Here is a 26,711-nt window from a genome sequence, read left to right as displayed (position 1 = left end):
CGGAAATTATTAACGCGTTCGGCGTCTTTTATACAAAACATGTTTTTTTATGACATAAATATAACATTGAACATGCAAAATCACAATGTCCTGAAGGCCCGCAATGTTGGTCTGCATTCTCGAGAACTGCATAAAAAACTAAAGGCGAATATCGACGTGTCCAAATTAGAAGATTCTATCTTGGAAGATGCTTCCATAAATGTTTTTTGACTCGTAAAAAATAAAAGGTTTTATAAACTTGAGAGTGCTAAACCTTTTTTAAAAAACATATTTTGTTCTCGTCTCCTACTTTTGTTCGAATACAAAAAAAATCAAATTAACACTGATAAGAGGTAACTTACGTGTCAGTTAAACAAAAAATATTCTACTTACATATCTTATGATGCCTGATTTATTTTACAATATTTTACTTACTAAGAATTGTTCAGAATTTTTAATATTCCAAAATATTCAAACACTCTTCTAGGCCTTCCAAGAAAACCCAATATGTACTAATTGAGAGTTTTAAGTAATACTAGGGTTAATAATCACATTAATCAAATATTTGTTGAAAAAATAACTATGAATCGATAAATTTTCAATATCCAAGCATTTCTTAATTAATTTTTTTAAAGCAATTTCAAGTTTTGTAAATCAATATCTTGTGCAAGTCGCAAAATATTGTAAATACTTTTTTTAATCATTTTTAAACTGTTTAAACAAAATTTTTGAATTTTTTTAATGTTAAGTTTAGTAAAGATAAATAGAAAAATTGCATTTTATTAGAAATTTTTTTAACATCTTTGCCTATTCATGTGACCAAAAATGAAAAAAAATTGTTTCAATTCATTTCTCATAAGAATTTTACTAACTCTTGGGTATGAAATTCGTATTTTTAGTTTAGAAACGTATTTGCTTCAGTAGAAATTTATTCTGTTTTTTGATAAAAATGCAACTCTCTGGAAAGCAATTTGATTAGAAAGGTTTGTTTGTATGTTTAAAAATTCAATTGAGTTGATTGAAATTTAAACTTTTTAAAACTTTTTTTAAAAATTTAAGCTTTTTTTGAACTTGTAACTATTTTGTTGAAAATTTAACTATTTTGTGAAAATTTTATTCTTTGGTTAAAATATAATTTCATTAACTGAAACTCTAACTGTTAAATTTTGTTTGAAAACTGAGCATTGAATTATAAATTTCAGTTTTTGTTTTAAAATTCTTCCTCATATACATTGTTGGTAATTTGTCTTTTTTTGGTAGAAAATTAATTCTACTGGATAAACATTCATCTACTTGGCTTAAGATTCCATGATTCAATGCTTTTTTACTCAAAATATTATTCATGACTAAATACCGGAATATTTAACTGAATAATTAAACTTCAAACTAAAAAAGTTTAATTTTTATTTTAGAAAAATGTAATTCTAACATTTCAGTCAAAATAATTAATTTTTAACCAACAAAAATTACGAGTAGAAGAATTTTCAAACAAAAAAGATGTTAGTATTACGTAAAACAGTTGAGTTCAACCAGAAAAGATGAATCTTTAGAAAAATTTGTAAATCTCAATCAAGAAAAATTGAATTTAAAACAAACAGTTTCATTAGAAAAAAAAACAAAGAATGAACTTGTAACAGAAGAGATTAATTTTAAATCCAAAAATAAAATTTTGTAACAAATATTTTTCCAAATTAAAATTTAGTTGAAAAAATTATTGGAATTCAAAAACTTCAATATTATGTCAAACTCTTGATTAAAACGTTTAGGGCTTGTTTGGCACCCCATAAAAGGGACTTAAAATATTATAATATTAAAAATAGCGATCGTGTTTTAAAGGTATTATTTTCTTGCAAATTACAAAAAAGTAGGGGTTGAGAATAAGAAGATTTAAAAAATTGTTGATTTCCAAGATAGAACAATACAAAAAAAATTGCGGTGACTTTCAGGTCATTGTGAACTCACTCTACACATGACTATGTTTGTCCATAGCTGGCGGAACACGTGGCGAAACACATGGAGAACACAGCCGAGGTACTTTTGATAGACCCAAAACAAATTTTGACTTTCTATTTCAAAATTTTCTTATCCTTCTGATTCTCTCTTGCATTGATAATATACCTATACTCTCTCAAAGTATCTCTTATCTTTAACACAATCGCCTACTCAAAAAATTAGTTACTATTCACTCAGAAAAATATTTGTTTTAATGAAATAAATTCTTTTTTCAATATTGCGTTCAATAAATATTTATTCGGTAAAACAAAATTTGTTTACTTAAAATGGTAGTTCTTGAACGAAAAAAAATCTTTTTTGTATATAGATAAAAATGTGATTGTATCCAAAAAGTTTTTAATAAATCAACAAAATATTTAATTCGCTCATACAATTTTTTGTATGAAATCAATAAAATACTGTGTTTAGCAAATATTTTGTTAAAAGGACCAGAGAATTTGGTTCGGTCAACAAAATATTTTGTTGAAAAACGTCTCATATTAAATTGACAATCTTAAATAAATTAATAGAAACGCATTATTTTGATTTACCAGAGAATTTGGTTCGGTCAACCAAATATTTTGTTTTCTATATAAAAAGCATATTCGTTGCTTATTTCTTGATCTAACCAAAAAGTTGAATCACCCTTTGATTTAAACACTACTGTTTGATTCAAAGAAATTTCAGTTGGATTAAAGAAATTCTATCGTTGATCTAAAATAAAAAATGAATGCTTTCGATTTTTTTTTAAATTGTTGATTAAAAAACCCGTTTTTTTAGTCTTTATATAGGGCCACAGAAGTATTTTTCAAAACAAACATTTCTCTGAGTTTCCAGGTCTTCTTTTAGAATTTTTCATTTTCACCTGTAGAATAGTTGCAAAAAAACAGATATTTTTTTTATACTCTAGACTCAACGAATACCCGATGCTCTTCGCATTTTTATCGAGAAGAAATAAGATAGACCAATTCTTGCATTATTCACCGTAAACATCTCCGGGCCACTTGACTCTGAAAAACATGAGTCGTCCAGAATTTAAAATAGTTTCCTGAAAAAGTAAACATCCTTTAAACTGAAACGAACGATAAAGGTTTATTTGAAATCCATACGATTGATTCTTTAAATTTATAAAATAATGTGTTTTTATAGGTTATTAAACAATCACTTACAAAATGAAATTTTAATTTTCTTATTTTTTTTATAGATGCATTGATTCTAATTAGTTCCGGTTTTAAAACTATATCAGTACCTTTGTTTTTTCCTAGCATCAATAACAATTACATAATCAACGTATCATTCAATTGTTATTAGCCAATTATTAAGAAAGGACAGTCTTTTTCTCAAAATGTAGTATTTTTCCTTCTTTAATTTGACGTAAAAATCGCAGCTGTTTTTCTTAAAATTTTAAAAAGAAATTTTTTTAAAAAGCACAATTTGAACATTTTTAGTCTTTTGGAGAAAGGTTTTATTGGTTATTAGACAGTCGAGTTTCTCAATAGGGCGCCTCGCAATAGCGCGCTGCCCCCACCAACGCCCTCCGTGTCGAGAGAATTTTGCAAGCTCTGCCTCTGAATAAGGCGCTCTTTGCTGCATATCATAAATGTCGAACTGTGCGAGCCATATAAATTAGGATGATCCAAAAATACATTGCAACTTTTTTTTTACTCTAGAGGGAAAATCTGTCCTAAAAGAGTTTTTATTTTTATTTCATTAACCCTCTCACTTTACAGCGCCCCAAATTTGACCCAACAATAAAAAACTAAATTTTCAAGTATTATTGTTCATCGGCTGCAAGTTTTTTCGTACTATTTTATAAAAATCGTTAATAATGGACAATTTAAAATATCTCCTATGGCTTTTCAAATAATTTTTAATTGCTTAAAATAAGGAAACTTATTTAAACAATTTTTTATTTTTTTCAAACAATTGCACTTCCTGAATAAAATATAATAGTTGGTCATTGTTTTGAGTAGTAAATTTGGTTCAAAAAATGATGTGATTATGTAAACAATTAATTATGGTTTATTTTCCAAGTTTTTTTTTTTAATTGAGTCAGAGGTGTCGCCTTTTTTCTCAAAATGGTATACTATGCTACTTTTTGTTGAATAGTTACACAATTTTTGTACATTTCTTCTGATGTTTAACAAATTTTTATTTGTTCAAATAATTTTCATTATCTTTAGGCATTGTTTTGGATATTTTTCACAAAAAATAATACAAAATAGAATATATAAAATTATTTTTCTGACAATATAGTGTATAGGAATAATACATAATACATTTTTAAGATAGTTTTAATGAACGTAATTTTTTTTAACAATTTCTTTTTATAAAATATTTTCGAATCTTTTTTTATGAATTGAAAATAATATTAAATGATTTCGAACAGTAGTAAATACTGGTAAAAACTTCATCTCATGGTTTAAGCAATTTTTACTTGTCATTAATTTATTTTCCGTTTGAAGTAAATTCGAAAAAAAAACAATAATTCATTGTACAAAACAAAAAAATCAAGCTTTTAGCAGAAATTGGTACTCAACATCATTCAATATCATGCTTCATTAATGAAATGCGATTTTTTGAATAATTTTTTTAAACAAATTTTTGTGTAAACAAATTCAGTTAGTTTCAGAAATTTAAAAATGTTTAATATATTATTTCTAAACTTTTTAAACAAGTAGAAATTCGTCATTAAGTAGCAGATATTTATGACAATTATGCTATCATTTAACACAAACTAGCATAAGATACCAACTTCAGAAAAAAGTAAACATATCTGTCTCAATTTGTCTATATTTTAGAAATGAATATTAATCAATTTTTTAAATAATCCGTAATGTTTTCAAAAAGCTGTAATACTCCAAACAATGACTAACCTTTACATGTAATTAAAAAATAAGAATTTTTACATTTTCCGTGAAAATATTTGTTTAAATAAGTTACACTTCTTTAAACAATGAAAAACAAATATGTAGATTTTGGATTCTTGGGTCATATTTGGTGCGCTGCGGAGGGAGGGGTGGGGGATAAGGGTGGGTTTAATATAGAAATTATTGGTATAGTTTTATTTTGTAGACACTCCTTTTTAATCTCATAATATTTAAATTTCGAAAAAAATTACGATTTTCTTACTCCGGAATTGGAAACTTGGGAGGGGGGTGGGGTGAGACTTGTCTTGTTGCTTGAAATTTTGAAAATATTTGTAAACAAATTATTATAGTGTATATATTTTCATTCTAACAATTGCATGGCTTAATGATTTACTTCCTACGAATTTCTGGTTAACAAAAAGTGTAATTTTCTCAATTAAAAAAAATTATTATGTGACAGATATAATCCATTCGTATTAATGTATGTATGATATTATGATTGCCAAACATAATTATTTCTCAATACATGCAGGCTAAGATGTTCAATGCATAGGCAGATTTATTTCCATCTTGAGTGCCCTAATTATATGTAATGCTTTAAAATTTCCTTTGGTCATTACGTAGTCTAGAAGGTTAGGGCAACGTTGGAGCGCAGTTGGGGAGAAATCGCCCTATTGAGAAGCGCCGTAATGAGAGGCTGCACTGTACATTCTATGAGTTTATTTTTCGGTATATCACTGGTTTACAAAAAAAAAACAAATTATTTTTGAAAAAGAAATAAATTTTTTGTGTCTTTCTTCTTCTTTCTATCGTCAAAATATTTTTATTGTTCGCGGAGCTCCTCTTTCTTACACAAAATTAAATGACGGGAACCCTAAATATTTTTCGACATTAAATTTGTGTAATTATTTCAATTTTTCACTATAACGACTATAGTAAAATAGAAACTTAGCATGGATTTCAATTTCGTTGAAAACACCAATGCTTTAGAGATAGCATCAAATTAAAAAATTATCACTTATAAATAATTATTGAGATTATGACACTGTGAGGCCGATTTTATATAATTTTTCTGGTAATTGTTTGTTGCAAAACACTTTTTTTGTAAAAATTTGAATTAGAGACAGTTAGCCTCTGCACATTTTTTCTTTTTGACAGTGATTTTTTTTGACAAAATAATATATTTAGATCTTTTTCAATAATAATATTTGAGTTTTTTTGATCATAGATATATTTTTTTAAATATTTTTCATCACAATAGAAATATGATCTTTTTGCCTCAAAGAGTATTGATGTTTAAAAGTATGATTTTAATTTTTGATGGATAAAATAAGAAATGAGTGGTTTTTTGAGAATATACGATATGTTTTGGCGATTTTTGTTTCTTTTAACAGCAATAAAAAAAAGTTGAAAACTTCAATTTCGCTAGATTTAATTAATAAATATTTGGACTTCATTAATGAAGTTCAAAAATAAATAACATTTTTTTACAGGAAACTTTAAAAAAAATGTTAATGCTTCAAAAAGCTTAAATGATTCAATTTAAATATCTTAAGATTAAAAAATAAAATTTAGTATTTACGGATGAAGTTAAGTTTACAGTACTTTGTCATACCAGATGATTCCTGGACACTTGCGCCAATGCTATAAAAAAATTTTTTTCAATTAAGTTTCTCTTCTTGATTTTGAAGTTTTTAAAGGGAAAACCCAAGCTTTCTGCATAGCCCAAAAATTACGGCCTGTGCAGGCGACTCGGAAAATTCTATAAAAATGTTTGTAGGTGAAATGTTTTGTATTGATACTAGGACTTAAAGCTGTGAAAGCAGATGCTATATTCTCAAACTCATTTATCGTTTCCTTCTATGACCAAAAAATAAAAATCCGACTCTGTAATTTCGGACTTTTAGAAGAAGACATCGTGGGCTTCCTTTTGAAATAAACAATCAAAAAAGGATATTTATTTTAAATTTCATGACGGGTGAGAGATGAAGGATAGATGTAGAGGATTTCCTAGTGGAAGATACATCCCCTCTTTTAAATTGAAAGAAAATTTACGAAATTTAAATTAGACCAAAATCCAAATAAAAAATCCCATTTAACGTCCAATACTCAAATTGATTCAAAATCCTGTTAAATAGAACAAAAATCCAACGACCAAATTTGGACCACAACGAATAACCGAAAACCAAAAATCCTATCGTAATCTGAAAAAAAAAACAAAAAAAAATATTTAAATTTTCGGACAAAAATAAAAAAGAGGAAAGAAAAATGAGAAGGCAGCAACATTTAAGTGGTAGAAATTGACAGCACCCACGAACAGGTGCTCTCCTTGACACCTGATACCTGCCTTCTTATTTTTTATTCCTCTTTTTTATTTTTGTCCGAAAATTTTATTTAATTTTTTTGTTTTTTTCAGATTACAATAGGATTTTTCGTTTTCGTTTATTCGTTGTGGCCCCATTTGGTCGTTAGATTCTTGTTTTATTTAACAGGGTTTTTAATTAAATTGAAACAGTGAAATTGATACTGGGTAATTCAATATAGTAAATTATCACTGATTATCAGTGGCACATTTCTAACTGTTTCAACCAGTGAAATTTCACCATTTAATTTTAAGAAAAAGTTTTCAAGAATCAATTTTGGAATTGAAATCAGGTGCAATCAATTCACTAATTAGTCTTTCCAAATGTTTTTGATCACAAATTGTTTTTTCAACATTTACAATTCATTCCTAATGGGAGTTTTTTTCAGAGTGTGTGGTTTTTTTAAATCATAGTCTTTACAAAATATTTTTTGACGGGACTATAATATGATAAAAGTGCCTGAAGGACTTTAAAAAAAAAGCAGAATGTTTCGGGCATTCGAATAAAGGAAAACAATACCCTTAAGACAATTGCACCACGCTGTGAATTCTGATATCTGCATGAATTTTCGTTGCACAAGAATATTATGTTGATCTTATACTGTGTACTCTTAATAATGTTACAGAACCACTAGCATGAACATTGAACACTGCTATCACTTTGTATGGCATGAACCGTGCAAAAGCCTTAATTGAATTCCCTACACTCCAAGCCGTAATTAAGGCCATTTTAAGGATGTCCTTGTTTCCTGCTAATATATAAACGTCCTTATTGTTGCGTTGTTTTAAGACCTAATAAATGGATTATTATGTTGAAAAATTGCGAGAAATATTACTAATCCTATAAAAAAGTCCTTCAATGATATTAAAATATTTGATTAGATTGAAAATCCCAGGAAACCTTAGGGATTTAACATTAACAAGTTTCGGAAATTTCTTAAATTTATCGGTCATGTAGGAATTTTTCGAAATCAGTGATTTGATTAAAAATTTTGTTTTTTCAATAACAAACACATGAGACTAATAGTTTTAGTAACTTATGTGTAAATTTTTCGGGCACTTCCGTCCAGTTAGAGCACTGTCTAGACCATCTAATTAAAATTGTCTTTTCGGGCCCTAATCTGGTTTTGGCTAGCCGTGCATGACCAAGTATTTTTCTAAGTGACTTAATAAAATATTTTTTTTGTAAATTAAAAAAAATCCAGGTTTAAAAGTATAGATTTGGTACAAGTGTCAAAAATGCAAAACGAACATTAAAAAAGGCCGTTTTTCCTTATAATCTGTTCAATCTTTTGGGGCTCTGTGTGGGTGCTAGCTAGACTTAAGCCTGTCGCGATCAAACAAATTTCTACGTACATGGGGCTGCAAACCCCATATTTAATTAAGTTATAACAGTAATTAGGTTATATAGAAATAATTGCGCAATTTATTATTATTTTTAAGAATTTTCTCTTGGAATAATGCTAAAAAATTGTATTTTCAAAATTTTTAAATTTTGCTCCACTTTTCAAAAACACTGCTGTAAAAATTAATTCCAGATATAAAAAATAAATCATTTAGCAATTTATTATTATGTTTAGCAATATTCTCTATAAATAATGTTTTAAAGATGCGAGTTTTTCTGCAATTTTTAACTTTTTTCCATTTTTGGCTTAGAGTATCGGAATAACTAATGAAATTTAACATCAAAATTGTTTCAACAAAATATAAGTGTTTATATAACTATATTTTACTGTACTCATGCTAGATTGTTAAAGTTTTATTCTGAAATTTTCCAATTTTTGTCAATTTTTCACACAGAGTGATGTAACAATTAATGCATTTAATGGAAAATAATTTGTAAACAAATGACTATTATTTATAATTCTCTTCTCTTTGATGATACTATGTAGTTCTGGTTTTCATTTAGTCTTTTTAAATTTTTTTTCCTTTTTTTTTACTTATAGTGATAAAAATTATTACAAGTTGAAAACATAATTATTGTGACAATTTATTATTGTTTATAGCAATTTTTCCTTAGGACGCAGCTAGAATGTCGCTTTTTTTACCGAAATTTTAAAATTAATTTTCAACTTTTCAGTTAGATCGAAGCAATACCACATCAAGTTTAACAAAGATAATTATGTGAACGATTTATTATTATATATAATGATATTCTCTCAGAATAATTTTAGAAAATTGCTGTTTTTTTTTTAGATTTTTCCACTTCTGGTCTACTTTTTTAATTAAAGGAGGTAATAATTAATTCAAGATAACGTAAAGGACTTATTAAGAAATACTTTTTTTATATTTGCTTGGTATAATATTACAAAGCCGCAGTGATAAATAATTTCATTTTACGAAAATAATTGTTTTGAAATATTATTATTGTTTAAAACTCTCTACTCCTATATTAGTCATAATGATAGTGATTTTTACAGAATATTTTCAATTGTTGTCAACTTTTCACTGTTTTAGACAATGATTTCTGCAAGTTAACAAAAATAATTGTTTAAATAATTAATTATTGTTTTAGCCATTTCTCTTGTCATGGTGTGAAGCAGTATTAATTTTTTCCAAATTTTTAACTTATTTTCAACTCTTCAGTCAGATTGAAGCAATAGTCTATTAAATTTGAAATAAATAATTGTTAAAAAAAGTAATTATCATTTTTAATGATATTTCATTAAAACCATGCTAGAAAATTAAAGTTTTTTAAATTTATACTTTTAATTCTCTTCTCAATAAAAGTTAGTTAATAATAATTTCAAGATAATAAAAATATTCTCATAAACAGTTTGTTATTATTTTTAATAATATTGTCCTTGAATAATGATAAAAAATTTCGGTTCATTCTGATGGTTCGAATCTTACTTATGAAAAAATAATAAATATTAGTAGTAAATAAAAGAAAATGGTTTCCTAAAACAACTTGTATTTTTTTTAATCCGCGAATAGATCATACTTTGTGCATAAAATTAAATGTGTCATTAATGGGTTTCTCTGGGACCCTAGAATTGCGAAGAGAAATGTTTATTTCAACTTGATTCACCTAATATTGACGATTCTGAATAAAATTTACAAAGGTTTCTCTTCTTATTGGAAATATGTTTTTAGCTTTATGGAGCTTGTCTAAATTATATTATTCTTATTATTTAAAATAATAATAATATTAAATATTATTATTTTTTTCTAATAAAAACACATTAGATTTTTTATGGGTTTTGATAAATTCTGAAAAAAAGCATGCGAACCTTATATTCATGAATTTAATCCATAATACGAAATTCATTTATTATAAGCAGCGGCCATCAGGGGGATATTTTTAATTGCAAAATGTATGATCTTTTATTTTAGTAAATACTTTTCTTTGCACAAATCCTGCCTTTAACACTTTTAGTCTAGTGTATGTCACTTTAAATCATTTCCACCACTTTTTCCCTAATTAGAAATAATCAATCTTTATTAGGGTTGCTACTTTTCTCTAACATCAGAAACTCTTTCTATCAAGTACCAATAATAATTCTTTAACTTTTCTCCTATAGCAATAGCATTTTGAGTAAGGGTACATCCACAAATTACGAAAATTTTTTTAGTTATTGCCTTCAAAAATTTTTAATGAGAAAATAAATAAAAAACTAACTTACTATTGTAAAAAAATTTCAAGCTTCTAATTTTAGATAGATAATAATAATAGATAATAATAGATAGATATATTCTTTAAAATTAAATTTAAAGTAGTTAAAGTTTCTACCACCTCACGTACAATTATTTTATTCTCAACAGAATAAATAAAATTATAACCGAATAACTGAATATTTAATAAAAAAAAGAGAACTTCCGTTTCCAAGAATAAAAAATTAACAAAAGATATGAATTTTTTACCAGTTAGCTAAATTTATAACCAAGAAAATTAATTTTCTAACAAGGAGAAACATTTTTAATTAAATATATGAATTTTTAACACAATGGCTTAATTTTCAATAAAAAATTATATTTTTTTATACCAAAAAGAATTAATTAAATTTTTAGTCCAGTTAAAATTTTCAAACAAAATACATACGTTATTTCTCAAACAAATAGATCTATTTTCAAACAAATTTTTTTTTTTTAATTTTGTATCAAAAATAATTGAATTCTACCAAAAAGGATGAAAGCTTAACAAAACGTATGATATTTCAACCAACAATGGGATATCTTAACTTTGATTTAAAAAAACTAAAATAGTTAAATTTTCACCAGAAAAAAAAATCTTACATAAAAACGCTGCACTTTTAAAAAACAAAAACAGCATAAAAGTTTAGAGTGTTAATTTACCGCCAAAAAAGACGAATTTTGAATTTAAAACATGAGTTTTCAACCTAAAAGGTGATATTTCCACTAAAGAACATAAATTTTCAACGATTAATGATTTTGTTACATTTTTAGTTAAGACAATTAATTTTCGAAAGGACAAAAAATGTATTTTCAAGAAAGTATTCAACTTTTAATCTAAGAAGTTAATTTTCAACATAATTTTCAACATGATTTAAAAAGTTGAATTTCAAATGTAAACTATTGAGTATGTAACCAAATTCTTAAATTTTGAACAAAATAATTATATTCTCAACCAAAAATAATTAACTTTAAAATAAAAAGTTATATTTTCTTATTTTTTTCTACTACTTCAGTCCACATTTGTGAGAGAAAAGCACAAAAATATTTAAATGATATACTTTAAAACCTCAAATAAGTCTAGAAATTTTAATAAATTATAGACTAAGAAATAATAGCTTAAATAAACATTTGATTTTGGACAACAATATTTAAACTATTTTTTTTAAAGGGAAAAATAATTCAAAAAATTTATTTATATACTTCTAATGTATTATAAATATTATAAATATAATAAATATTTTGATATTCTTTTCTGGAATGTTTTATTATGGTAATAATACCGAAAGCAATTTTTCTTTGTAAAACTAATTTCTTTAAGGTTTCGCATTTACTTAATTAACATAATTTACATATATATATGTATTTATATTCATTTTCTAAGTTTTTTAAAATCTCAGTAAGATTTTTTGGAGGCTGACTAATATTTTATAAAAACAAAAATATTTCGAAATTTGTGGATATTTCCTGCCTGGTTGTCATTAGCTTTTAATTAAAACATACTTTTCTTCATTTTGCTTCAATCTTTTATCTTTTCTATCCTTGATCGTACTTTTAATGAAAAATGGGAAAAGCCTCTCATTTGCAGAGAAAATGTAATCAAAAGAATGTAAAACGCGGTCATTTAAAGAGAAATATTTCACATGCAAAAATATTCTTCCGTAGCAAAAACGGTAACGAGTTTTCAAGGTTTCACATCAGGCTCGATTCCTAAAAAAAACTATTCATGAATAGAGTTTATATTTAAACAGTTTTTGCTAAAAAAAATATTAGGAACTGAAGAACAGATATTATTCCCTGAAGAGAAAAAAAATAAGCAAATTGATAAACTTACTCTAATTAGAAATATTAAAAATTATATTTAAAGTATATAAAATTTTGTGCAAAATTTTTCGAATGATGTTGATAAAGTAAATTAATAGAATTATCTCAAAACTAAGTTAGGTTACCGATTGCATGGATTTTAGTTGAGTTTAATTCTTGTGACGAAAAAAAAGTTACTTAAAGAGAGAAAAAGTCTTTTTACATTACTTATATTTTTATTTGCAAATTCCTTAAAAATATATTTAGAATTTTCTAAGCTTTAGTTTTGCCTGCCTAAGCTCTTCTCTACTGACCTTTTTTCAAAGTGGTGGAAATTTAAATTTTAACTTTAAGCAATTGTTGGTAATTTTTTATTCATTTTTAGATGCATGATGAACTTGGAGCGAGGGTGACTACAGCTTGTCTCCAAATTCATGCTCAGGACAGAGAAGACTACGTTTTACCACCTGGTGCTGAAATTGGAACTCCTATTTTCGAACTTTATTTGGCTCTACAGGAATTCATGAAGTAAGTAATTTAAAAAAAATTTGAATTTAAAAGCAATAACAATTTTAGCATTGTTATATTAAGTGATTCCCTTCTATTATTTCCCCTCGTGTTACCTCACTTGTCCTCCTTTTCGTCACCTAGTTTTTGCTACATTCCCTTTCCTAATTTTTTTACTTTTTCTTTCCAATATCCCTTACTCCTAATTTCACCATATGGCTATAGATCGTCTGCTGTCCATTCCATAATTTCTCCTACCATCCCTTTCTTATTTTTCCTCCCTTCTTATACTTCCCTTCTATTATTTTCCCTTATGTCACCACACTTATCCTGCCTTTCATCGCCTAGATTTCGCTACTTTCCCTTTCCTAATTTCTTTTACTTACCCTTCCCCTATTTCCCAGACTTCTTCTTTCCTCCTAAAATCATAACTCTTCTACTTTCCATTCCATAATTTCTACTGCCATCTATGTCCTTATTTTCTCTCACTTCTTCTACTTTCCTTTAATTATATTTCCTCATGCTACCTCACATATTCTGCTTTTCATCACTCAGTTTTTGCTACTTACCCTTTCTTAGTTTCTTCTACTAAATCTTTTCTCATTTTCCACACTTCTCCTTCCCTCCTGTGGTCCTAAATCGTCTACTTTCCATTGCATCATTTCTCGTACTATCTCTTGCCTTATTTCCCCGCACTTCTTCTGCATCCATTTTAATATTTTTCTGATATAGCTTAACTTTTCTTGCTATTCATCACATGGTTCTTGCTACTTTCCCTTTCCTAATTTCTTCTACCTTCCCTTTACAATTTCCCATACTCCTCCCTTCGTCCTGTGGCCTTAAATCGTCTACTTTCCATCCCATAATTTCTCTTACCAACACTTTACTTACTTTTTCTCGCTATTTTTATTTCCTTTAATTATTTTCATTTAGGCACCACAGTTATCCTGCCTTTCATTACCTAGTTTTCGCTACTTTCTCTTTTCTAATTTCTTCCACTTATTCTTTCCCCATTTCCTATACTTCCCACACACTTTTTATTTTCGAATTTATTATCACATACGGCATCACATCCAGTTAAAAACTTTGTATGATAAATAAGAAGCACGAAGAAAGGTGCGTCTGCTCCTAAATTTTTATGATTATCAAAAAATATATATATTTGCAAAAAAAAAAACTTTTTTCATAATTCTAAAAATGAAGGATCAGACCCACCTTTCATAGTGCTTCTAATTTAATATCCAAAATTGTCAACTCGATGTGGCGCTTCCTGCAAAAATAAGTAAGAAAATGAAAAAGTGTCGTTAAGGTAGGAATATTGCCACGTAACCCACACACTGGTCGGCATTAAGGGTCGAACATTGTTATTTATATTTTTCTTGGACGAGCAGAATTTAATACAAAAAATTTGAGAAATTTTTGAATTGAAAAAAGAAACATCTCAAGCAATATATCCTCTTCAAGGATTTTGAAATGACGTGGAATGTAATATGTTTTTTCATTCAAAAAACAAAACAAAAAATGTATAGCATTATATCTGATTGCGTTATCGCGTTCTAAAGTTATCGGTGGTTTTTTAATATTACACGCTCTAGCCTTGAAGAAAATTTCCACCAATAATGGAAATGTAATTAATAATTTGAAAGCCTATCATAACATATAATTTTTTTTCAGAATGAAGAAACATCTTCCACAATCCGATCACAAAACTTTAGCGATCTGCAAATATTACGAGTGGTTTAAGCCAGCCGTAGATAAGTGGTTAGATTTGGCTAAGCTAAAGGCAGTGCAGCGAGTTAGAAGAGCCACTGAATTGGATAGAATGTGCATTGGAGAATTCATAGTGAAGCATTGCACGTCAGCAATCGATGCAATTTCGTGCTTCGACCAGGTAATTTCCATTCAGGCTTAAATGCAAACTATCTATCAGCAATCCCTTTGTGTAAACGTCCCACATCCCCACGATTTAATCCTCATTTCCTAAAGATAATTTTAACAAGCTTAATAGCCATCACAGTTTTTAATCTCTTTTTGTTATAATTATCGAAATTATTAGAAGCTTAAGAATATTATATAAAATTTTTGAAAATTTAGCAATGTTAGTGACATGCGTCTACGAAAGAAGAGTTTCTTAATGATTAAATCAATAACAAAGTCAATCATATTTCCCGCTCCCTATTTTATTTCAATTTTCGCATCTTTCCTCTTTCATCAGCCCTATTTTATCTTCCGTATTGCAAAAGCCCTCTACAGTTATCCCTCTCTTATTATCCAACTCTTATCACCCAACTCATATCATCAACATCGCCCCTCTGCCATCTTCCCTGTTTTTATCAGCTTTCTCTTATCATCCGTTTTTCATTGTCCCTTCTCCATTATCTCTCTACCATGCCTCTCTCATCATCACTCTATTTTATCATTCCTAATCCATCATTCTTCTTTTTTATAATTTCTGTTTTATCATTTTTCTTTCGCCCCTGATATTCTATAAACCATCCTCCATAACCCATTTTCCGTAATTCTCTTCCAATCCTTCCTCTTTCATCATCTCTGACTCGTCAGCCCTCCGTCATCTCACTATTATTATTTCCTTTTTCTAAACCCTCTCCAATCGTTATTCTTTAATCAACTTTTCATCATCGTCCTTAACATTAACCATTGTAGAACCACCTACGATGGTTGATGGTTGATCATTATATCTCTCCTATCATGTCTCTTCCATCATATCTCCTCCATTGTCCCTCTTCCTTCATTCCTACTTCATCCTTCTATCACCCCTCTTCTATCATCTATCCCTTATCAACCCTATTTTATTATTCCCCTGCCATTATTCTTATTCCATAATCCCTCACTCATCATCTGTCTATACAATCCCTCTTCCATCATCACTCTCTTACCATCGCTATCCTATCAACCCGCTCCCACCATATCTCATCCATTATATATTTTCGTCACCCAACTTTCATCAACCCCCTTCCTTTATTCCCCTTTGTATCCTCCCTATCCTATTATTCATTTCCCATCCCCTCTCTCCTTCCATTCCTCTTCCATGACCCATTTTCCACAATCTCTTCTATATTATCCGCAACATATCATCCGTTTTTCATCATCTCTATTCGGTAACCTCTTTTGCCTTAGCCTCCTCCTATAAATACTCTCCCATCATTTCTGTCTCATCGACCCTATTTCATCTTTCATCACTGCTCTTCCTTCATCCTTCTTTTATCACTGCTCTTCCATCACCATTCTTTCATAACTGCTCTTTCATGAAACCTATTCCATAATCCCTTTTGCAACATCCTCCTCCCATTATTACTCTTCCATCATTTCTGTCTCATCATCCCTATTTCATCACCGGTCTCTAAAACCCCTCTTTTATCATCTCTCGTCCATCATCTCTTTCCAATCAAATCTTCCTCATCATCCCATTTCCATCTTGCGTCTTTCACCATCCTTCTCCATCAACCTTCAACCATGACCCCTTTTCCATCACCCCTATTCCATAACCCCTTTTCCACCAACCCTGTTTGATCATCCCTCTACCATCACCCTTCTACCATAATCCCCTCCCACCATCTCTCTTCTATCAGTCCTCTCCCATCATCATTCTTTCATCATCCTTTTTCCATCACCCCTCTTCCATCATCTCTCTGTCACCATACCTCTTCCAGGATCCCTCTTTAATCACCCCTCATCTATCATCCCTGATTCACGATACGTTTCTCATAATTCTCCTCCCATTATCACACTTCTAGCATTCCTCTTCGATAATCTATCTACCATCAATACTCTATCGTCATCCCCTTTCCACCATCCCTATTCCAGCATCCCTCTCTCATCGTTCCTCTCTTATTATCGCTATCCTATCTACCCTCTTTTATCATCTATCTTCCATCACACAACTTTCATTACCCCTACTTCATCATTCCCCTTCGATTCATCCTACTCCTTCTATCCATCTCCCAACACCCCTCTCCCTTCATCTCTCTTTCATGACCCCTTTTCCATTCTATTTTCGATCCCCTCCTCTAAGATCCAACTCCTACTTCCCTTACCGGCCCCCATTCTTACTTCTCGCATCTTTTAATGTCCTATCCTCTAAATGGTTCCCCACTTTATTGCACCTTCCTCTACCTTACAATTACAAACAAAATTACAGGGGTAAAGTATAATTTATATGTCTTCATAATTCAATCAAAAAACAAAAATATGGTGCCTACATAGTTAAGCGTGTAAGCTTTGCTCCAACACATTTCAAGCCTATTTTGGCAAGATATATTGAAACCTATCAAAATAAAAAACCCTGCTAATGTAAAGCTTAAAATTTTGTCTGTTTGGGGGCTGAAGGATCAAAGATACTAATAAGACAATATTTAATTTTTTTAAATGTAAGTTTATGCTTTTTTGGTCAGAATTTTTTATAAACTTTTTTCTTAAAAATTGCGTCCTTGGTTTTCACTACATGTATATTTTGTGTAACAAAATCGGTTAAGGCATTTCCGAGAATTTTTTTGTATTCTGCTGTCTCTCCGTATATCTTTCTAAAAAATGCGATGAGAGTATAAAAGTTTTCAAAAATTTTATGTCACTTATACACCAGTGGACTTTTAAGCTGAAAATAAAAATTTTAAAGTTGATTCTCTATTAGACTTAAAATAAAACTAAAAGTCGGTGCCTATGTGTCACTGAATTTCCCAAAACATTAACCTTGACATAGTACTTTCTAGGGATTTATGAACCGGGCAAGAAAAGCCCTAAAACGTGAAAACCTGTTCTGCAAATGAAGTGTTATTACAGAAATTTTATTTATTTGCAATTGTTGTATGAATTTTTTAAAATCGCCTAATTTTTATGAGCCTTACTGACTGTTACAACGTATTATTTTTTTTAGCAAAATCGGTTTATTCATTTACGAGAAAAGTGCTTTTTGAACTTTGTTTTCTCTCCATAATGCCCAAAAAATTTAAGTTTGTGGTTGATATTTTTAGTAATTTCATTCACATTGAAAATAAAAAATAGCGAAAAAATGTTGATACTTTCCTTTTTCTGTTATCTTTTTGTAAACAACTTATTTAAGCTTCTTTTAAAAATTTGTTGAGATACACAAAATTTAAATCTTGTATCCCGCTGAATTTTAAAGCATTAAAAAAATAATTTCAGCATTAAATTTACTCACTCAGCGCTAAGGTCTTACCTAATGTTGAAAGTTAATAATGCCTCAAATCAGTGAAACATGGAAGTTTAAAATTAAGAGTAGAAGTATTTTAAATTATTCAGATTTCGGTCTTTTTCTTTTTGTTTACTTATTTTTAATTTCCTATTTGCCTAATATTTTGATGAACTTGAAATTGATAATCAATATCAATTTCAGATTAGAGAATTTTGGACTCGACTCGAGTGGCCAGATATTCCCGGATCTTACAATTTCGTCATGAAAATTATAGACGTAAGTTACTGGTTCCTTGTTATTAAAAAAAAAAAATCAAGCCGCTAAGACTGGTTTGTTAAATTTTATATTTATTTGATTTTAATTTTCACAGGTTCTAAAGTGTGTATTAATTAATTAATAATACATTTATTTAATTAACAATTCTTTTTTATAGAAATTAATTATTCAATTTTATTAATGATGATTTCTTTTTAGGCAATTTGTACTCCTGCAAGTTACTATTCTGAGCTAAAACATCAGAAACTGGTAGATGGAGGCTATTACGAGGATCAAACTCCATACAAAACTACTGACGAGGTAATCGCACAGGTAGAGATTGCTTTCGCTTCAGTTCACTCTGGCATTGATTCTCGCACAGCTAATTAGTGCTAGTTAGTTAAGCAGCTTAATTGCAATTTTTATTTTTAATGACTAGAAAATTTAAACTTGCAGTTTCGCAACTTTAATTTGTATACATCTTTTCTTATAAAATCAGTTTTATTCAAAATAGGGCTGGTTAATAAATAATAAAAAAGTAACATAAAAAAATTAATTAAAAGTACAATAAAATTGACTGACAACGAATATTTTTTAGTTGTACTGAAATAGTGATTCACAAATTTGGTTTTGCTTTCTCACTGTCTGTCACTGTTAGTACAAATTTCTGTTAATTAGAGTCGATTTGAAAATAATGGAATATTGTATATTATTAAAGAAAGTAGAAAAGTAGACATATTTTTTTCTTTAGGAATACGAAAAAAATCCAGAAAATAATTTTTTTGTAGATGTGTGTCGCTGTGAACGATTTGGAATATGTGAGAAGATGGTTAGAAAATTTGGCAGAAATGCTCCGCATCGAAGAACTTTTTGCTAGTTTGGAGGGACAAGCAAGTGATCAAGTTTATATGCAATGGAGACATACAATGATTTCACCACTTGAACAAACTCTGGGTCAAATGATGCTTTTCATAAATCAGATTATATCAAGAATTGGAGCTAAGGTAAAACAAATTATTAAAAACAAAATACAATATCCGTGGAGAAATTGCCCAATTTGATCCCGATTCTCGACATGGCCCCGATCGGGTTAGCTCATTCTGGCCCTGATCATGGCTTCTGTTCTGGTCCTCGTCGGAGCCACATTGGGCTAAACTCTGTAAATAATATATAGTTTAAAAATTTAGAATTGCCTAATTTGAAAATTACTACATATCTTAATACGTAAATGTCTAACTAATTTTTAGTCCAGTGACTAATCTAAAGTTTAATAAGTTAAATTTAACTTACAGGTAATGTTATTTCACTTCAAAGTAACATCATTTCATTTCTACCTTAATTGACATTCTTTATTTCTTTAGACACATTTAATTTTAAAAAATTGATTACTTTTTAACTTTTTAATTTTTCTAAATAACGAAATTTAAAATCTAAAATTATTAATTCCAAATTTTCAAGCTCAATGATACCAGATGTTGTTTACTTCTTTTTGAAATATTTATATAATGTTTATTGCTAATCACGTTACGAGAATAGTTGAAGAGAAAGATGACAAAGACTTTTAAACTCTCTGTAAAACCAGTGACAATCATTTTCAATCTTTTAAATAATAAAATATAATATTCTTAGTTAATTGTTCAATTTTTTATGGAATAAATAATATTTCTCTAATATTTTTGTTAATAAAAATTAAAAGGGGTCTTGCTAGGGCCATGTCGGGCCTTCCTTATGGATACCACAGTCTGAGCCTGCTCGGGTTAGGCATCTCATTTTGTAATCTGGCCCTGACTGAGTTGCCCGACTGGGGCCAGATTCAGCCAAATCTAGCTCCGACCAGGGACACTCGAAATTTCTCCTCGGTGATAATAAAAATAAATAATAAATAATAATATAAAAAATGAATTCAATAATATATAAAAGATAGATAATAAATAAATACGATAAATAATAATAATAATAATCAAGTCAAAAATATTGTGTATCAAAATATTTTTCACAAAATTTTCCAACTGTTTAAAGAATATCTGGCACAAAAAGAATAAATTGTATCTGCAGTTCAAGCATGAAGTTAAAATAATCGCGTTCTAACTTATCCGTGGGAGATTGTCTTGTTGTCAAAATTAAAATCTAAATATGAAATATGAAAATAATATAATTTCGATTTTCAGCCAAAAATTCAGTAAAATCTTTCATTTTCATTTAAAAAAATGTTCAACAAAATAGTTTAATTTTTACCACTCAGATTAATTTTTGAACTAAAATGATAAATCTTTAAATTAAATCTCAGATAGCTTACCATTTATTTAAAAAATTAAATCAACATTTACATTTTCATCAAAAAACTAAGTTTGACCAAAAATATACATTCTTAATCAAAGAAGATGTGTTTTATATCGAAAAGGGAGAATTTTAATCAAAATATTTGATTTTGGAACCAAAAACAATGAATCGTCAACAAAAGAGTAACATTTTTAACCAAATAGTAGAATCTGTTTACCAAATAGTTAAATTTTCAATACGAAACAGAAATTTTCGACAAAGTGGTTGTAGTTCCAACAACAAGAATGACTTTCCAAATAAAAATAATTCACTTTAGTTCAAAAAAGGTTGGATGCTTGAGCAAAAAAAAATCAAATCTACCAAAGTGGTGAATTTTCAACCGAAAGAGATCATTTTCAACCTAAAATTAGCACGATAATTTTTAGTTAAACAATTAGTTTTCAACTAAAAACAGGAATTTTCAAAACACCTGCTCAACAAAACAGTTTCATTTTTTCCCAAAATGTAAATTATCATCAAAACAGTTGTATTTTCAACTAAAAAGAATGACTTATAATCAAGAGAAAAAAATTTTCAAACAAAACATTTAAATTTTTCGCCAGGAAATAGAATTTTTAACCTAAAAATATGAATTCTCAAGCTTTAAATTAAAACTGGTAGGATTTTAATTTACATTAATCAAAATGAACCAATAGAGGTGATTTTCAAAACAAAAAAGATGAGTTTTTAACAATAGAGTTAAATTTTGAACCATATAGTGAAATTTTTCTATCAACACATTAAGATTTGAAATTTTAAAAAAGTAATTGCAATCTAACAAAAATGATACTTTCCAATCAATAACGAAATAGGTAAAGTTTCAGTTAATATTTAATTTCCAATTTTAAAAACTGCATTTTCCACAAAATAGTTACATTTTTCACCACAGTTCGAAATTTTCAACTAAAATGATGAATCTTCAATTCGAATTTCAAATAGAGAAATTGTTAGACAAAGAGATTATGAAATTAAAAAATTATATTATTTATAATTATGAAGATTATAAAATTTTTAGTGAAAAATGGGATATTTTAATTTTTATTTTAAAAGTTAGTTTCCAACAAAGAAAATAAAATTTTAACAAAGTAGTTAAATGCTAATCCAGAGTGATGAAGTTTTGAACAAAAGAACGGGATCTTATGTACCAAAAGTGTTGCATTTTTAACCTAACACAATAATTTGATTACAAAAGTGGTTCACTTTTTAACTATATAGATAATTTTTTACCAAAAATTAAATAGTTACATTTTTATTTTAATAATTAATTTTTAATTAAAAAAAATTTTACATGAAGAAGTTGAATTTTGCACCACAGAGATGAATTTTTCACTAAAATGATAATTTCAACCAAATAGTTCAATTTTCATCTACGAAAGATAAATTTTCGACGAAAAGTAGAATAGTTTTCTTTTCAGATAATTAAACAATTTTCAAGTTTGAAAAAACAAATTTTTAACTAGGGTAATACATTTTAACTCAAATCGCGGGCAGTTAAATTTTCAGCTAAGTTTTTTTTCAATCAAGTGGTTAAAGATAGAAAATAAACTCTAAACCAAGAAGATTAATTTTTTACAAAAGCAGACGAAGTTTGAGCAAAATACGAGAATGTTTTTGAAAGAAGTTCAATGTTCAATTGAGAAAGTTACATTTTCAACCAAAAATCAAGAAAGTAAGACCAATTTTTTAATAAAATAGTTAAATTCTTCAACACATAAATTTTGGGACTAAAATAAGCAATCTTTAAATAAAATCTCGAATGGCCATATTTTCAGTTAAAAACAAAATAATTTCCAACTCAGCATTACAATGTTTTCTGGAAAAAAAATCCTGCGCATAAGATTAATTTTCCGCAAGAAGAGAAACATTTGTAACAAAATACGACAATTTCCAATCAAGTGGTGTAATTTTGATTTAATAAAAATCGCTTTTTAACTAAGAATGAAATATTTTAATTACTGTTTGAGAGATTTGTTTTTCATATAAAAAGGCTGATTTTTAATTAAAATACTTCAATTTTTAACCAAAGAGTAGAATTTGTTCACTTAAATATTTAAATTTTCAAATTAAAAAGAGGATTTTCAACCAAATGTTTATATTTTTAACCAAAACGAATAACTTTTTGAAAAAATGGGTGAGTTTTAAACAAACACTTTGAATTTTCAATAAAATGAAATTTTGAACCAAAAACGATGAATTCTTAAAAGCAAATATAACCTAAAATATTGAAGAATGTTGTTTATATTATGTAGACATTTTTAATTTAAAAATTTTCAGTCTGAAGCAGGTGCGTGACCAGATATTTTGCGTTGTTTCTCATTCACAATTGCTAAAAAAAAATCTTCTTAAATTCTGAAACGTTACCAAATTGGGCTTTTGATAAAAGTGCTTTATTAAAATAACTTATTTAAATGAAAAAAAATCGAGTCTGGTCTTTTTTTTGGAAGGCAAGTCGCAATACCCGCGCCCTCCTATTTTCCCGCGCCTGATAAAATAATTGCGGATCTTTTTCATCCAATTTCGTGATCAATTTAATAAAGTGCAATTTACTGTATACTTATCGTTTTCAGTTAATAAACTAAATATGATTTGACAGATGAGACCACCATTGAAAAAAGCAATGTTTCATCTCGCTTGGTCGCCAGAAAGTCTACCCACATCTGAAGCAATTGCTCCTCTTGTAGAATACTTGGATGTACACCTGGGAGCTCTAAACTCGGCTTTACTATCAACTAATTTTTCAAGAGTGCTCCGGGCGATTTGGGAAGTGGTCTTGGGCGAGCTTTATAATCAAATGGACGGAAGTGCAGCAGTAAGAATGATTTATTGGCTTATAAAGTCTTACCTCTAATGCCAAAACTTGTTCTAATTGATAAAAGTGTTAACAAATTGAGATTAAACTTTGTTAGATTATCTCACTTTTATGGAAACCTTTCATTACTCGTCAAATCTTTATCTCTAGTTCCAAACATTTTTCTACTTAAATTTGAGTTGAAATAACCCAGATAGGAAAGTGCGCGCACGGTGTGACGCACGTGTGTCGAACCACGTGTGGATTTTCTCGCACGACGTGCGCGCAGGGGATGACACATCTGCCTCCTCATATGCGTGACAGAAGTGTCGCGCGTCGTGAGGGTCGCACGTCATGCGTGCCGGTGCAGGTATGGTGCGCGGACACATTAAGCGTATAGGGTATATTTTTAGAGGGTATAGAAAATATTTGCATTGATATTTCTGAATCAAGAGGAGATCATTTTTCATGAAAATATTTTTAATATAGGTGGAAGAAATATTTAAACATTTTAGTTGCGCATTAGCAAGTCAGTTTCCGCATGTTTGTATCAACAATAATAAATATTTTTCGCTGCAACTGCAAGGTACAGGCTCATAAAGCTGACAGAAAACTTAAAGATAAAGGTTCACATTTTGGTCAAAAGAGAATTCACAATCACCAAATTACAGTTTTGGATGCTTCGACCTTTAATTTTAAAAGCAGTTATTGTAGTATGAAAGTTTTTTTTTTAATTTCACTTTTTTCATACTTTGAATGAAAATATTGTAAATAAAAAAAAAAGTAGACAACAACTTCGAGGTGAGGTTTCTTGAGAATTTAATGCGCTTTGATTTTAGGAAAAAAATTAAAGATCGAACCAATAGTGAAGACTCTGGACCTTTTTGAAAGAAGAAGTGCTTATAAACTCGCACATTACTAACCCTTTAATGAAACATCACCAAAAAATAACGTAGCTGACGCTTGGGGTATTTTGGACGCCAACGTTTTTAAAATGTAAAAAGTTTTATTTTAGATATTTTTGTTCAGATGATTTTCGGTATTCTTTAACATCTCTTGTAAAGAATCAATCGGTATAGTAACTTAAATTTTATTTTTAACTCTTTGAAAAACAATGAAAAATTAATGGAATTTACGAATTTTTATATTCGTTGAACAATGGTCTGGGGTCCAATGGACCCCCAGTGTCATTTAAGAGCTAATATTCACAGCGTAAAAGGAACTATTTTGTGTGATGTTATGTGTATGCATAAAAAATATTCCACTTACCGCAGACGAAATTACCATTGTACTTGTCACAATTAAAATGTGTAAGTTTTGACACGTATATCACTGCTATTATTATATTGTCAAAATTGTCTTTAATGTTCAACTTCAAATTAAAAGTCCAAATTAAAGTTATAAACATAAATCAATCTGTAAAGTAGAAATCATACCAAACATTTAATTTTTTTATTTAATTAATTTCAAATTAAAATTGACAAAAGACTAATTGAAATTATTTGTATAGTGGAGTTAAGTTGGAAATTATATGTAAATAATTTCGGGATGTAAAATTTGTTAATTTAACGTCTGGGAAACAACTAATTATTATTGGTAAGGAAAAACCTTATTTAATCGACTTCTTTCAGACTATTTATTTGGTAATATAAAAGTAAAATATTTATCATTGACTAAAATGGTGTACAAATTTATAATATGGTGGTAATTATAGGAAAAGTAAAAATTACAATACCTTATGTCATTATGTAGAAGTTTATAAATTGAAATCAAAAATTTTTGAGTCGCTAAATAATAAAATTAAAAGGATGACAGAGTGTGTACCCTCCGCCTCCATCTTACTAAATGAGTATCACAGGCGTAAGCACTAGTTAAACTATATAATCAAATATATTTGATTGCATGGAAATAGAGTAACTGAACAATGGTTAGAAATTCGAAGTAGTATATAGTTCACAGAGTAAAATGTAGATAGACTATAAGTAGACGCAAAATAGGTGTTAACTTAACATAAGAAATCTAAAATCACGTTGTAAGAATCATTGAAAAAATCTAAATCAGTTACTTTGTTGAGACAGTTTTCGCCTTCTTTTTTAATGAAAACAATTTTAGCAAAGCCACTCTTATAAAAATTTAGTTCGAGATGGAGAATTTCAACTTCATCCCATTTAAGGACAGCTGGATCTATTCCATGGCATTGAACCAAATGTTTAGCTATGACTTTGTAATTTTTATCCACATAGTTGATGTTATTTTTATATTTCTTTATTCTAATTCGTAGAAGACGTTTTTTCTCCTACATAGGTCCTGCCGCAAACACACGTGATTCTATAAACTACGTTACATTGATCTAAAGTGTGTAGTTTATCTTTACCTAATTTAATAAATTTATTTAGCTTGGAATCGACTCTAAAAACAGTTTTTATTTTAAATTTATTCAATGCCCTTTTAAAATTTTCAGAAATAGTCCCCAAGAAATGAGTGGATATGATCTTCTGTTTTTCATCAATGATTCTATCAACAGTCTCGTTAAAAGGTTGGTTTTTCTTCAAATCTAATTCTGAAAGTCCTTTTGCAATATGTTTCTGTATGAATTCATTAGGATAATTACGAGGGTGAATCAAATATTAACCGGAATTCTTTTTTAATATTTATTTATTTATAAAACAATACAAAAATACTATTGATTATTTTTCTACATAGTCTCCTTCACGCTCTACACATTTTTTCCAGCGGTTTGGAAGCTTGTTAATTCCTTGCTCGTAGAAACTTTGAGGTCGAGTCATCAACCAATTGCGCACGAATTCCTCAACATCTTGATCGTGGTCAAATCGCAATCCTACAAGTGCATCTTTCATGGGCGCAAACAAATGATAGTCACAGGGTGACAAATCTGGGCTGTATGGACGATGCTTAAGGGTTTCCCAATGTATATCCTCCAGTTTTTGTTTCGTTTCACCCGCCGTATGTGGCCTGGCATTGTCATGAAGAAGGATGACGTTTCTGATGGGGTTACCGCGTCTTTTGCTTCTG

At 28.6% G+C, this 26,711-nt stretch overlaps 1 protein-coding gene across 1 annotated transcript in view; it reads left to right on the top strand.

Moving 5' to 3' along the window:
* The window catches only part of LOC117170031 (BAI1-associated protein 3), an 83,010-nt gene that overhangs the window by 34,048 nt on the left and 22,251 nt on the right, over positions 1–26,711 (top strand). Inside the window, exons 12-18 of the mRNA XM_033356548.1 lie at positions 1,969–2,010; positions 13,025–13,167; positions 14,821–15,037; positions 18,518–18,592; positions 18,791–18,904; positions 19,360–19,575; positions 23,484–23,699. Coding sequence (XP_033212439.1) covers positions 1,969–2,010; positions 13,025–13,167; positions 14,821–15,037; positions 18,518–18,592; positions 18,791–18,904; positions 19,360–19,575; positions 23,484–23,699 — 1,023 coding nt within the window. The remainder of the gene's footprint in view (positions 1–1,968; positions 2,011–13,024; positions 13,168–14,820; positions 15,038–18,517; positions 18,593–18,790; positions 18,905–19,359; positions 19,576–23,483; positions 23,700–26,711) is intronic.

This window comes from Belonocnema kinseyi, chromosome 3, assembly GCF_010883055.1.
Source record: "Belonocnema kinseyi isolate 2016_QV_RU_SX_M_011 chromosome 3, B_treatae_v1, whole genome shotgun sequence".
NCBI classification, from domain to species: domain Eukaryota; kingdom Metazoa; phylum Arthropoda; class Insecta; order Hymenoptera; family Cynipidae; genus Belonocnema; species Belonocnema kinseyi.
Note: the sequence above shows the minus strand (reverse complement) of the source record. Positions and strands in the feature narration are given on the sequence as shown.